General features: G+C 44.5%; 1 protein-coding gene across 1 annotated transcript; it reads right to left on the bottom strand.

The window, feature by feature from the left end:
• Positions 1 to 8,321: 8,321 nt before the first annotated feature.
• Positions 8,322 to 14,990, bottom strand: fabp2 (fatty acid binding protein 2, intestinal). The gene is made up of 4 exons (XM_072251932.1): positions 14,912 to 14,990; positions 14,223 to 14,395; positions 13,812 to 13,919; positions 8,322 to 8,403 (listed from the first exon to the last, which is right to left on the bottom strand). Exons 1-4 carry the CDS (start codon positions 14,976 to 14,978, stop codon positions 8,353 to 8,355), a joined length of 399 nt encoding a protein of 132 aa, XP_072108033.1. The 5' UTR covers positions 14,979 to 14,990; the 3' UTR covers positions 8,322 to 8,352.
• Between the last annotated feature and the right edge of the window lie 576 nt (positions 14,991 to 15,566).

Genomic DNA, 15,566 nt, shown 5'->3' with positions numbered 1-15,566 from the left:
CAGCAGGGGGATAAAAAGAACAGGTTCGCTAAGGCACGGGACACCACGAGACCACGAGATAACGAGACCCTGGAAAGAGTGGTGTGCCCCCACAAGTTGGTGCGAGTTTGGAGGTCCGGTTCACGGGAACCGACCATAGGCTCACAGGGTGTAAAGGTACGATCGGTGGGAACCTGGTGCGTGTGTGTTTGCCCTTGCCTGGGTGCTGGGTTCACCGCGGAAGAACGATCGTATCCGGAACGGAGGGGTCACAGTCGGTGACCACAGCGGAATAGAAGATGTCAAAAAGGATCGGCCCGAAACCAACTGTGAAGACATCAAAGGTCTGACTGAACCAAATTGCATCCGCCCCTCTCTCTCTCTCTCTCCAACAGCACAACAGCGATTACTGCGAACTATACTAAGCTGAACTGAACTCTGCATCACTTAAGACTGATCACTTTACCCCTAGACTGCGATAGAGCTTGGTTGATCCCTATTACCCTAGTTCTGTGTACATGTGTGTATTATCATTGCTAACCTGTTACATTTATATCCTTACGATTAGAGTACTGTGTTATTCATTTCTTTAATAAAACTTTATTAGTTTCTAGTAATCCAGACTCCAACAAGTGGTCCATTTCTGCTGGTTTGGCAACCCAGTAACGGGGTATGTAACACAACACGCCCTCAGTGCCTTCTGCCACGCTCTTGGCGTTTTCTGCCTTTGCATTTTCTCTGGGTATGTTTTTATCAGCTGTGGTTAGGTCTGGCATAGCCGGCTGGTGTTCCTCTCTTAGGTTCTCTGTAATTGCATGGTTACTGGGTACACTTGGCTCCTTGCCCTGTCTGTGGGAGCAACAAGAGGGTGTGTCGTATGCTTTAACCTGGGTCCAGTGTTTCCACTGGCTGCCTCGCCGAGTCTGCACACAGACACACATATCATTGGTTAAGAGTACCGTCTGTGGTCCTATCCACCTGGGGGCAAACCCCGGCCTTTCCAGCAGCACCCTCACCATGACTTTGTCGTCGGTCTGTGGAAGGACTATCCCCTTTCCCTCTGGCTCTCTCTGATCAGTGATTCGCTGCTGTTGTTTTGCTCAGTCTTTTAACACTTTAAGTTGGTTACAAAGGTCTTTCACATATTGGGTCATTCTATCTCTGTAAGCCCCAGGCACCCTGCAACCCATAATTACCCCATAAGGGAGTCGCATTTCTCGCCCCATCAATAACTCGTAGGGGCTGAGACCCAATGTGCGGTTCGGGGTTGCGCGCAATCTCATCAGGATTCCTGGTAATACATCAACCCATGTCTTTCCTGTCTCAGCTATAGCTTTGGCTAATGCATTCTTGATTGTTCGGTTCATCCTTTCTACCATCCCTGAACTCTGGGGGTGGTAGGGTATGTGGAACCGTTGTCGAATCCCTCGCAGTCAGCACATTTCCTTCATCACTTTCCCCGTGAAATGTGCTCCCTGATCTGAATCCACCTGAACTGGGGTTCCCCACCTCGGGAGGATTTCCTGAACTAGGATCCATGCAGCGGTGCGGGCGGGAGTCCCTTGTTGGGAAAGCCTCTATCCACCGAGTGAAGTGATCCATAATTACTAGACAGTAGCTTTCCCCCTGCTTTTTGGCAGGGGCCTGTGAAGTCTATCTGGATGTTTTCCCAGGGTCCCCTCGGCCGAGGCTGATTTGCCAGCTGTAGCTTTCTGCCCTTACCAGGGTTATGCTGGGCACAAATGATACAATGGTGGCAGAATTTCTCAACATCCCCAGCCATCCCTGGCCACCACCAATCCTGCCAGAGGGTTGTGATCATGCTCTGCCTTCCCTGATGTACCACCTCATGATATAACTTTAGTAGTATCTGTCTAATACAGGGTGGAGCCACCGTGACTCTTCCCTCCCCATGTGTCCAGCACCCATCTGGTCCCTCCTTTGCTCCTTTTCTCCTCCATTTTTCCTTCTCTTCTGCCTCTACCTCTTCATATAATTTTACTAAGCTGGCTTCTGTCGTTTCCTCCTGCACACTTGCAATTTCAATTGCCTCTTGTTCCCCTGCTGCCTTATTCGCAGTAATGTCTGCCCTCGGAGGAACTGGGAAAACTTTATGTTCTGGAGTGGCCGCAGTCTCTCTGAGTATCCCCTGGTATTTTTGTTCCTTCGCTATACCCTGAACAGCGGTCAGTGTGTCAGTTTGTATAGGGTCCTGCTTAGGGGGTTTATACAGACCCTCCTCTATTTTAACTGGGTTTATCTTTACTCGACCACAATCTTGCTTGTGTGTAGCTCACACTGCTGGAAACTGCTGACAAGATGACCCATAGACACCATCCTGGCTGCAGTCTCTGATGATCGGGGCAGCGGCGACTATGCTAGACAGGTTGTGTATTCTGTTGGTTGTGCGCGTTCGCTGTCTCTGACTTGTCCATATTATTTCTCCCTTTCCTGAATCTATAACAGCTCATGCTTCCCTTAGGATGTCTATTCCAAGGATCATGCCCTCATTATTTGGACATACCCAGAAATACACCGGAAGCTGCACCCCCCAGATTTCTAGTATTTGCAAATTGCTTCTTTCTGCTTTTACTATTTTCGCTCCTACACCCTTGATATAACTGGCCTGTCTGGTTGTTGGTAAGGGTAAGTCTGTTATTGATACCGATGCCCTGTGTCCACTAACATATTGCATTGCCGTTCCCCCAACAATGCCGTTGTGTACATCCGCGGGTCACCAGCACTGGCAGTGGAGCCCGCTGCCACATCTTTTTCAGCCCTAAGAGGTGCCGTTACTAACTCTTCGATCTGATCGACAGTCAGACCAGTTGCTGATGGGGTGAGTGACTGGGTGTCTGCTGTGACCTTCACCTGGGTTTCCCCCCTCCCTTTGGACACTGTCTCCGGCCATATCCCGATAGGCCACAGCTGTAGCATATCAACTCCTTCACTGTCTTATACCTGGTCCGGCAGTCCTTTGCTATGTGCCCTGGCTGCCGGCAAGCAAAACAAACCCTCCGGGACATCACAGCAGCTGCATCCACTATACCCACTTTACGATTTCTCTTGGCTTTTCTATGGTCTATCTCACGGGGCCACAAAACTATCGCAGAGTAGTTAGACTCCACCATTAAGTCTAAACCTAAAACTTCCTGGTGGGCTGAGCTCAGGCCTTCCTTCAGCATTTTATACTTCATACTTTATTGTCACCAAACAATTAGTACTAGAACGTACAATCATCACAGCGATATTTGAATCTGCGTTTCACACTCCCTGGATTACAAATATTAAATATGAAAAATATTAAAAATAGTTAAGATTAGTAAATATTAAAAATTTAAATTATAAATCATAAATAGAAAATAGAAAAATGGGAAGTAAGGTAGTGCAAAAAAACCGAGAGGCAGGTCCGGATATTTGGAGGGTACGGCCCAGATCCAGGTCAGGATCCGTTCAGCAGTCTTATCACAGTTGGAAAGAAGCTGTTCCCAAATCTGGCCATACGAGTCTTCAAGCTCCTGAACCTTCTCCCGGAGGGAAGAGGGATGAAAAGTGTGTTGGCTGGGTGGGTTGTGTCCTTGATTATCCTGGCAGTACTTCTCCGATAGTGTGCGGTGTAAAGTGAGTCCATGGACGGAAGATTGGCTTCTGTGATGTGCTGCACCGTGTTCACGATCTTCTGCAGCTTCTTTCAGTCTTGAACAGGACAACTTCCATACCAGGTTGTGATGCACCCTAGAAGAATGCTTTCTACGGTGCATCTATAAAAATTAGTGAGGGTTTTAGGGGACAGGCCAAATTTCTTTAGTTTTCTCTGGAAGTAAAGGCACTGGTGGGCCTTCTTGGCAGTGAACTCTGCTTGGTTGGACCAAGTCAGGTCATTTGTGATATTGACCCCGAGGAACTTAAAGCTTTTGACCTGTTCCACTTGCGTACCACCGATGTAAATTGGGTTGTGCAGTCCGCTACTCCTTCTGGAGTCAACAACCAATTTCTTCTTCTTGCTGACGTTGAGGGATAGGTTATTGTCTTCGCACCATACCACCAGGTTCTTAATTTCCTCTCTGTACTCAAACTCATCATTACCCGAGATACGGCCTACAATTGTGGTGTCATCAGCAAACTTATATATTGAGTTTGATGGAAACTTGGCTACACAATCATGGGTGTACAGTGAGTACAGCAGGGGGCTGAGTACACAGCCTTGTGGGGCACCGGTGCTCAGAGTGATTGTAGAGGAGAGCTTGTCCCCTATTTTTACAGCCTGGATCCTGTCTGTGAGGAAGTTGAAGATCCAGCTGCAGATCTGAGTGCTAAGGCCCAGGTTCCGGAGCTTAGGAATCAGTTTATTTGGAATGATGGTACTAAAGGCAGAGCTGTAGTCAATGAAAAGGAGCCTTACATATGTGTCTTTAGTCTCCAGGTGTTCTAAGGAGGAATGTAGGGCCAGAGAGATGGCGTCTGCTGTTGATCTGTTGCTCCGGTAGGCGAATTGCAAAGTGGCAAGGTTGACCAGTAGGCTGTGGTTGATGTGCGCCATAACCAATCTCTCGAAGCACTTCATAGCAATTGACGTCAGAGCCACAGGTCGATAGTCATTCAGGCATGCCACCGTGCTCTTCTTCAGCACTGGGATTATCGTTGCCTTCTTAAAACACGAGGGGATCTTAGACTGAAGCAAGGAGCAGTTGAAGATGTCAGCAAACACTCCAGCTAGCTCGCTTGCACAGGCCCGGAGAACCCATCCCAGGATGCCATCTGGGCCCGTCGCCTTCCGTGGATTTATCTTCAGGAAGGCCCTTCTAACGTCCTCCTCGGTGAAGATGAATCTCGATGCCACCAGGTCCGGTTCATCCGGAGGGAGCGGGATGCTCCTCTTCTGTTCGAATATTGGGTAGAATACGTTAAGTTCATCAGGAAGAGAAGCGCCACAGTTATTGATATTCCCAGCCTTTTCTTTGCGCACAGTCATCTCATTTCGACCCTGCCATATCTACAGGCATCCCTTTGGTTAGCCTGGGCTTCCAACTTTGCTCGATAATCCCTCCTGGCACCCTTAATGGCTTTCTGGAGTTCACGCCTGGATTCCGTGTAGGGAATGCTATCCCTGGACCTAAAAGCCGCAACTCTATCCTTTAAAAGGGACTTGACCTCATAATTCATCCAAGGTCTCCAGTTTGGGAATACCCGGATCGTCTTGCGAGACGCACAGTCCTCCGTGCATTTCCAAATAAAGCCCGTGACAGCTGAGGCATACTCATCGAGGTTAGCTGCCGAGTCCTTGAATACTAACCAGTCCACCAATTCAAAGCAGTCACGGAGGACCTCATCCATTTCCTCCATCCAACGCGACACTACTTTTGACACCGTGACCTCCCGCTTCAGTTTCTTTTTGTAAGCCGGGAGGAGGAGTATGGCCTGATGGTCCGATTTTCCAAAGTGAGGTCGTGGGACAGAACGGTAGGCATCCTTGACTGCTGTGTAGCAGTGGTCAAGTATACTCGGGCCTCTAGTGGGGCAGGAGACATGTTGGTATAATTTTGGCAGGGCCTTTCTGAGGTTGGCCTGTTTAAAGTCCCCAGCCGTAATGAGTAAAGCCTCCGGATACCTGGTCTCAGGTTCACTGATGTTGGCATACAGTATGTTCAGTGCACACTCCACGTCCGCCTGGGGGGGAATGTAGACCGCTGTCAGTATGACCGAGGTGAATTCCCGTGGCAGATAGTAGGGACGACACTTCACCGACAGGTGTTCCAGGTCCGGGCTGCAGGAGCTTGTCAGTTCCACTGTGTCTGAGCACCACGCAGTGTTGATCAGTAGGCAGTCACCACCTCCCCTCGTCTTGCCTGAAGATGCCGTGCGGTCCATCCGATGAATCGAAAAATCCTCCGGTCAGATGGCACAGTCGGGGGTGGCAGGGGAGAGCCAGGTCTCAGTGAAACAGAATACACAGCAATTCTGCATCTCCCTGCAGTAGGTGAGTCTCCTTTTAAGATCATCCACCTTGTTCTCTATGGCTTGCACATTAACTAGTAGGATGGTGGGCATTGGGACCCTGAAGCCCCTCAGCTTCAATCCGACCAGCAGCCCAGCTCTTTTCCCACGCTTCCTCGGTAAATAATGCATCTTTCCAGGTTTCCATCGATGCAATCTGTTGTTGTCAGCTCTTTGATGTTGGTCGACGTGTCTCGCAGGAATCGCGTCGTTATGTGCTCTGGGTCGAGCCGAGTAACGGGGGAGGCTCCGCTGCCACTTCCAGCTGCCGGGGGCCCGGGCTGTCGATTGGGTTGGGCCCTGAAGCCAGCACTTAATCCTGGATGGCTGGGCTCCTGGCTGAAACAAGTCCTTAAGCTGAGTCATGGTTGCGGAGGCCTCCGCTCCAGTCGAGGCTCGGGCTCGATTTCTGAGGTCGGTGGCGGAGGCCTCACTTCCGGCAACTGTGGATGTCCACCAACTAGGCTTTATCGTGGTCATTCCGGGGAAGCGTCTGGGGCACCTTGAGGTCTTCGCCGTCACTTCTGTGTGGTCGTCTGCTCCAGAGAGGTGCTGGTCGGAATAGGCCGTGTCTCCAAGTGCTCCAGCACTTTTTAGGAAGACTGGGTCGTCCCTCCCTGGATTATCCAACTCTGAATACTCCTCATGCTCGATATTTACATAATCCATAGCTGTCTCGTTAGCTTTTTGAATTACTACCACTATTGCTCCCCAGTTAATCTCACCACCCCAGTCGCTGCCTTACTTCCCCTTTAAAAGAGCGATATTTTTCTTCATTACTGTTACAATTCCATCTAAGCCATTCTGTCTCTCCAGTTGCCTGATTATCTTATTGTCATCCACACTATTTTACATCAGCCAATTAATTAACCTACTATTCAGCACATCTTTGGGAGTGGAAAGAAGTTGGGGAAAGACATACTGGTGCCTGAGGCCAAGTTGCCTTTACAGTATAAAATCTTGTGTTAGAGCCAAAAATATTAGGGAGAAAAACATTGCTGTGTCTCTAAGGTAAATGCTGACTCAAAGCTGGAAGGGCATGATGTTTTAGAATTAGTAGTAAAGAATGTTGTGCAAATGCAGCCTGAAGCAACGACAGCATTTCTTCTTTTGAAAGTTGGCACCCACTGTACATTCAAGTGTCCTTAGCTGAACTGTCACCTGAAAGATTGCAGTCATGTTTGTACAGTGAAGCATTACATGTTTGTCATTTTTTTTGCTCTCCTTGCACTTGCTTTTGGACTTGGCTATTCCATTTGCCAGCCTTCTGTTCTGTATGTTTGCAAAATTAAGCTCATCAGGAATTCTGTTTCCTATGCTCTGAAAACTTAAGTTCGTGTTCTGTTTCCCTGCAAGTTTCTTGGACATGTTGCCACCTCTTATATCTATGTAACAATTTTGCCACGGTCCTGTTGCAGGATTCACAAGGCTATTGTCAAGGTCATACAGTATGTGACATCTTAGCTGACCTATCTCTCCTTTTGCTTTCGAACATCATTGTGGCCATTGACTTTCAAATGCCTCTCCTCTTTTATTTAACCGAGTGGGTCTGCCTTCATCTGCCTGCATCACGGCATATTCAGGAGTATAACGGGAATCTCAGTTACTCCCTCTTTCTCACAACCTGCTGACTGAGGTGTTCCCAGGCACCCATTCCTGACCCTTTCTCTCTGCATACTGCTCCTCAGTGAGATGCTTTAAACACCATCAATATGATAAGTGCACAGATACACAGGCCTGCAACTGTCCTCAGAGCAAATGGAAGTAATTGTTTATATAGTATTCACTGTTGAAAATTATGAAGTGTTCAAAGGTGAGGTGATACATCTAGATATTTTTTGGATCTTTATTTGAAGAAGCCATGGATAGAGAGGTCAGAGTGAGAGTGTGATAGAGGGCTAAGCTATCCAACAATAATAGCCCAGCATCACTCAACAATTAGATCTTAATTGGGACATGAAAATGAGTCGGATATATGGTCTGTTAAGCTTGGCGGGCATATAACATTTCCATGGATTGTGAGCAACATTTCTAAAAGTTGTTTTACCTTGATTGCCTTCCACCAATATATTAAACATTTATTTCTACTTAGAAAATAAGCAGCCTTATTTATATGCAATTAAGTGTTTACAGCTCTTCTTGACGTGAATTAATGGAGGCACCTTACAAAATTCAGATTTAATGAGATTACTTATTGATATTAACAGTGTTTATTTGCATGAGATACTTTGTGAAATTACTAGAATGAAAATTCATCGTTTTATTATTACAAAATCCATTCAATCAGTGTAGAATAGATGCAGAGCAGACAGGACTGGAAAACTGCGACCGGAATTTTCAGAGATGCATGACGTTGTCGTGAGTCTCTGCCACAGGGCTCTACTCTTTTTTGAAGAATCTCTTCCCATCAACTCCGTCATATGAGTAAGTCTGTAGGACATCCAACAGAGATTATCATCCCAGTTCTAAGCACAAGAACTTTTTTATAATAATAATACACCCAATTTGTGCTGAAGTTCTTGATGCCATCAGCAACATATAGGAAAGGGTTTATTTTTTATTCATAATTATCCTGCATTTCAAATTATAGAGAATTATATTTTAAAATATGCTTTAACATTTAATGTTGAAAGATCCTAAGGTAATACTCCCACTTCAGTAATTTCACTGAGGTGTGGCTTAGTTTAGAATGACACTTTGTGTCAAATGAAGATGCTCAAGTGTCAGGAGCTCCTGAAACTCATTGTGTTGGCCATCAAAGGAACGTAGCAGGACCAAGTCTCACATCACTTCACGCCCTCCACAGATTACAACACAGTTGGGTGGAAGTTCTGGTGATGTAAGCTAGTTACTTGAAATAATTGTGCATTTTGTACTGTTTTGAAGTATCAGTTTGATTCAATCATGTAAGTCTTAATGTCAGGGGTTCAAGTTGGCACATTGTTTAAATAGTACTTCTGTGCAATATGCTAGTTTACTATTTGTAAAAGGATTGTGCATGGACAACAAAAAAATGCAAGTATCTCTGAGATTGCTGCTGGTAACATTAAGATGCAATGGTATATGGTTGCCAACTCCTCCCTCAGTCTGGGTAAGGTTCAACTTCTAAATTTCATTCTCAGCTTGAATCTTAATCTACACATGCTTCTGACCCCTGGTGTTTTTTATCTCGACCTTTTCCACTGCATACTGGTTCTCATTGAAATCCTCCCTATATTCTTGATCCCCTGCATTCCTAGCCCTGAACTTGAACTTTGCCCAGCTGTAGCCAGATATCCTACCACTCATCAGATCTCACATCTGATTACAAACGTACCCACCTTCCTAACCCTTGAAGCTCCTGGTCCTGACTGCCTTCTTGGCACTACCTGCTAGCTGAATATTGATGCTTCACTACATGACAGCAGAATGCATCAAACATGATCCATCTCATGGCAAACAGGATTCATTGAACACCATGGGAGAAGGAACTGGACACATTTGTCACATTTATTAATAGTCAATTGTGAATACTTTGATCTGTGGACAATAAGTTAGTGGATTGTGAGGTTAGTGTAGAGTTATAGACTCAATAGAGTCATCGAGTTGTACAGCACAGAGACTGGCCCTTCTGCCTAATTTGTTCATGTTGACCAAAGTGTCTTCCTGAGTTAGTCCCATTTGCCTGCATTTGATCCTTTTCCCTCTGAACATTCCATCTCCATGAGCTTGTCAAAATGTCTTTTAAACATTGTAACCGTACCCACCACGACCACTTCAGACATACCACCCCGTGTGTAAACCTCTGCTTTCTAGTTGTAGACTCGCCTAACATTCTTTTTCTATCTTATCCATCAAAACTTAAGCCCCCTTCACTCCAGGGAAAATAGTCCCAGTTTATACAGTCTCTCCAGAAAACTCAAGCTCTACAGTCACTGCAAAGATCTTGAGAATCTTTTCTGCACTTTCTCTAGCTTAACCACAGAGTGCTGACCAGGCCAACAGACAATATCTCAGGCATAGTCTCACCAATATCTTGCACAGCTGTTCCCACAAGCAATCAATGAAAGTGTGCAATGCATCTCCTTTACCACATTTTCTATTTGTGTTGTCACTTTCAGAGAAAAATGCAGTTATATCTCTGGATGTCTCTGTTCTAAACACTCGGAACTGTCGTTCACTGTGTATGTCCTATCCTTGCTTAATTTCTCACATTGAAGTGGCACAATAGTAGTGGTTAACACACTTTACTGTACAGGTGACCCAGTAAATTCCATTGCTGTCTGAAAGCAGTTTGTATGTTCTCCCTGTAACCATGTGAGTTTCCTCTGGGTTCTCTGGTTTCTTCCCACAGTCTAAAGGTGTACTGGTTGAATGGTCAATTGCTCATTGTAAATTGTCCCGTAATTAGACTAGGGTTAAATCTGGGGATTGCTGGCTGGTACAGCTTGAAGAGCCAGAAGGGCCTATTCTAAGCTGTATCTCAATCAATAAATAAATCCCAATAAATAAATTACATCACTCTGCATTTGTATTAGTTAAATTCCATCTGCTATTTTCTTCTCCACTTTCCTCATTAACTCACATCCTCCCTAGCCTTAGACAGCCTTATAACACCATCAATGCTGGTGTCATCTGCGTACTCACTAATTATGCAGCTAAATTTTCATCCAAATTTTTAACAGGTATGACAAACAACAGGCCTCTAACCTGAGAAACAGCCCTCCACTACCGTCCTCAGATTCCTACCACTATACCTAATTGACTAGCTCTCCCTTGATCACCCTTCTGGAACAGCCTACCTTGTGGGACCTTTGCACTCAAGGAAAGCTGCACTTTAGCAATCACTCAGATTAGGCAGAGCTGGTTTTTGCCTGCTTAAATGGATTTACAGATATTGAGCAGTATTTTCCTGCCCAGCCTTCCTCCATTAACTAACAGATTATTAAATTACTATTCCATTGCTACTTGGGATAAGCTTTCCACATGTAATATTGGATCTTACTTTGCTAACGAGAGTGATGATCTCAAAAGTGGCTTAGTGCAAGTGAAATGTATTTAGATGTCCTGAGAATGTGTTTTTTAAATACATACTAGAAATTTGTCTCTGACTGGCAGTGTTAAACATGCATTTTAGCAGATACTGTTGTTTGTTTCCCTTTTCTGGTGATCACTTCCATTCTGATTATCAAACTATACAGTATTCAGCCTCTTCTATAATGGATGTTTTGCACTGCTGATTAAGGATAGATTTACAGGTAAAATACTTATACAAAATGATTACAAATAATTAGAATAGGAAAAAAATGTTAATTGTAATTCTTTGTATATAAATTTGAAAACAAACCCTAATCATTTGAGACCATGTATGAACACAGTGTAGTCAAACACTCAAACATGAGGAATTCTGCGGATGCTGGAATTCAAGCAACACACATCAAAGTTGCTGGTGGACGCAGCAGGCCAGGCAGCATCTCTAGGAAGAGGTACAGTCGACATTTCGGGCCGAGACCCTTCGTCAGGACTAACTGAAAGAAGAGCTAGTAAGAGATTTGAAGGTGGAAGGGGGAGGGGGAGATCCAAAATGATAAGAGAAGACAGGAGGGGGAGGGATGGAGCCAAGAGCTGGACAGGTGATTGGCAGAAGGGATATGAGAGGATCACATAAGGGATATGAGGAGGCCCAGGGAGAAGAAAAAGCGGGAGGGGGGGAAAAACCAAGAGGATGGGCAAGGGGTATAGTCAGAGGGACAGAGGGAGAAAAAGGAGAGAGAGAGAAAGAAAGAAGAATAAATAAATAACAGATGAGGTACGAGGGGGAGGTGGGGCATTAGCGGAAGTTTGAGAAGTCAATATTCATGCCATCAGGTTGGAGGCTACCCAGGAACATAAGGAGTTGTTCCTCTAACCTGAGTGTGGCTTCATCTTTACAGTAGAGGAGGCCGTGGATAGACATGTCAGAATGGGAATGGGATGTGGAATTAAAATGTGTGGCCACTGGGAGATCCTGCTTTCTCTGGCGGACAGAGCGTAGGTGTTCAGCAAAACGATCTCCCAGCCTGCGTCGGGTCTCGCCAATATATAGAAGGCCACATCGGGAGCACCGGACGCAGTATATCACCCCAGTCGACTCACAGGTGAAGTGTCGCCTCACCTGGAAGGACTGTCTGGGGCCCTGAATGGTGGTAAGGGAGGAAATGTAAGGGCATGTGTAGCACTTGTTCCGCTTTCAAGAATAAGTGCCAGGAGGGAGATCAGTGGGGAGGGATGGGGGGGACGAATGGACAAGGGAGTCGCGTAGGGAGCGATCCCTGTGGAATGCAGAGAGAGGGTCGGAGGGAAAGATGTGCTCAGTGGTGGGATCCCATTGGAGGTGGCGGAAGTTACGGAGAATAATATGTTGGACCCAGAGGCTGGTGGGGTGGTAGGTGAGGACCAGGGGAAACCTATTCCTAGTGGGGTGGTGGGAGGATGGAGTGAGAGCAGATGTGCGTGAAATGGGGGAGATGTGTTTGAAAGCAGAGTTGATGGTGGAGGAAGGGAAGCCCCCTTCTTTAAAAAAGGACATCTCCCTCGTCCTGGAATGAAAAGCCTCATCCTGGGAGCAGATACGGCGGAGACGGAGGAATTGCGAGAAGGGGATGGCATTTTTGCAAGGGACAGGGTGAGAAGAGGAATAGTCCAGATAGCTGTGAGAGTCAGTCGGCTTATAGTAGACATCGGTAGATAAGCTGTCTCCAGAGATAGAGACAGAAAGATCTAGAAAGGGGAGGGCCGTGTCAGAAATGGACCAAGTAAACTTGAGGGCAGGGTGAAAGTTGGAGGAAAGTTAATGAAGTCAACGAGCTCAGCATGCGTGCAGGAAGCAGCGCCAATGCAGTCGTCGATGTAGCGAAGGAAAAGTGGGGGACAGATACCAGAATAGGTTTGGAACATAGATTGTTCCATAAAGCCAACAAAAAGGCAGGCAGAGCTAGGATCCAAACGGGTACCCATAGCTACACCTTTAGTTTGGAGGAAGTGGGAGGAACCAAAGGAGAAATTATTAAGAGTAAGGACTAATTTCGCTAGACGGAGCAGAGTGGTGGTAGAGGGGAACTGATTAGGTCTGGAATCCAAAAAGAAGCGGAGAGCTTTGAGACCTTCCTGATGGGGGATGGAAGTATATAGGGACAGGACATCAATGGTGGAAATAAAGCGGTGGGGGCCAGGGAACTTGAAATCATCGAAAAGTTTAAGAGCGTGAGAAGTGTCACGAACATAGACCATTCTGATATGTCTATCCACAGCCTCCTCTACTGCAAAGATGAAGCCACACTCAGGTTGGAGGAACAACACCTTATATTCCATCTGGGTTGCCTCCAACCTGATGGCAGGAACATTGACTTCTCAAACTTCCGCTAATGCCCCACCTCCCCCTTGTACCCCATCCGTTATTTATTTATATACACACATTCTTTCTCTCACTCTCCTTTTTCTCCCTCTGTCCCTCTGACTATACCCCTTGCCCGTCCTCTTGGTTTTTCCCCCCTCCCCCTTTTTCTTCTCCCTGGGCCTCCTCATACCCCTTATGTGATCCTCTTGTACCCCTTTTGCCAATCACCTGACCAGTTCTTGGCTCCATCCCTCCCCCTCCTGTCTTCTCCTATCATTTTGGATCTCCCCCTCCCCCTCCCACTTTCAAATCTCTTACTAGCTCTTCCTTCAGTTAGTCCTGACGAAGGGTCTCGGCCTGAAATGTTGACTGTACCTCTTCCTAGAGATGCTGCCTGGCCTGCTGCGTTCACCAGCAACTTTGATGTGTGTTGTAGTCAAACATTGATTTTTCGTATAAAACTGAGAACCAGCAAAGGCTTTACCTGAACAAGTTCATTGCCAACAATTTCCCTGTGCGTTAAGAGTTCCTTGCCATTGTCCTTCCTCGTGAACTTTCCAACAAGTTTGTCTCCCTCAAGATTCCATGAACCCTATCACACAAAAAAATACTTCACATTAGTTCCAACATCTCATGTGAATTAGACAGAATAATTATAGGAATGCACAGAATGAATGCAAGACACAATAAACAAGATATGAATTAACGGAAAGGCCATTTTATATTATTTTTACCACATTTCCCAGAATAATATCTTAATTACACAGTGAATTTTATTAATCTGCATAAAGGAATTAAATTGTTTTATAACTTTACATTTCCCAGAATAATATCTTAATTACACAGTTAATTTTATTAATCTGCATAAAGGAAATAAATTGTTTTATAACTTTACTTGAAGTTCTGTTCCATCCGCCAAGGAATACTCAAAGGATTCTCCTAGTGTGAACTCGATTTCTTTTGTTCGGAAGTTACTGGACTCTTTAACAGTAAATTTATTTCCATCTTGGTGAATTGTAATCTTCAGGTTATCATGAATTGCAAGTTTTCTTTTCATAACATTTACCCCTGGTAATTAAAGTGAGAATTGTACAGTTGTTTAATTGAATGAGAAATGCATTAATTTGAAAAAATTTAGAGCAGTTATTTTCTCATCCATAAGAACAATAATGCCTATTTTGATACTTATATTGAGAAGAGCTTATATAAAACATATTGTAAATCATAAAGAAAACATATTGTTTATTTCTGATAGAAACAGAAAGTACAAACTATAATCTCTTCATAACCATGTTAGTACTTTATATTACGGCATTAAATTCAATGAATCAAAATTTCTTCAAGTACAATGACTTAAATTGTTTTTTCACAAAGTCCCTTTGGAAGGTAATAATGAATGTGCTAAGATTATCTTTAGCCTTAGTAAAATTTAAGGCTGTTTTGAACTACAGCAGTTTTCAGAAGGTGCTAAATTTCTAGTAATAGAATAAGATATTCTAGATTTCACAATAATTGCATATTAGTGTATTGATATTTACACCTTTTTTTCTGCAGGGATAGGCTATAATCTCATTAAACACTTACCCAGTTGTTCCATAAACTGTTCATAGTTCTCATTTCTTCCAACCTTCCAGGTACCATTGAATGTCATCTTTGTACCTTGGGTGAGTTCCTCCAACAAGTGTGCAACTCTTCTAAAGCTCTGTTTTTAAGACTCACAACAATCAAAACCATGATATTATCAGTCTGAACACACCCTGGATGGTTAAAGTTCGACTGCCACATGTGACCCCTTCCAAGAACAACATGGTACAGAATGATTTTAGTGTGTTTTAAATATAAAGGAGGCTAAGTCCAATCACGTGTATTATGCAACTTGATTACTTTGTTTAATCAGGCATGCATCATCTTTGTTATCGATATGAAATATAATGATTGCTCTCTTGTTTCAAGTAAAAGATTGTTTTATTGTTTCAAAAGCATTATTAACTGAGAAATAAAATACTAGGGTGGTCTGAAAACCTGGAATGGGGAGTCTTTTTATGTAGGTACAGATTTCTCCTAAGAGTTGAGCTCAAACATTTACTGTTAGTATATGATATACCCATTTAGCTGTTTTTGATCTGCACAGCAGAAACTATTTAATGAGACTAAGACAACAAAATATATCAAGACGATTAGTTTTCCTTGTATACTAACAATTCTAAATTGACCATAGCTTTAATGTTTCAATATTTTG

Source organism: Mobula birostris, chromosome 3 (assembly GCF_030028105.1).
Source record: "Mobula birostris isolate sMobBir1 chromosome 3, sMobBir1.hap1, whole genome shotgun sequence".
Lineage (NCBI taxonomy): Eukaryota > Metazoa > Chordata > Chondrichthyes > Myliobatiformes > Myliobatidae > Mobula > Mobula birostris.
The sequence above is the reverse complement of the archived record's forward strand: the minus strand, read 5'-3'. Positions and strand labels throughout refer to the sequence as shown.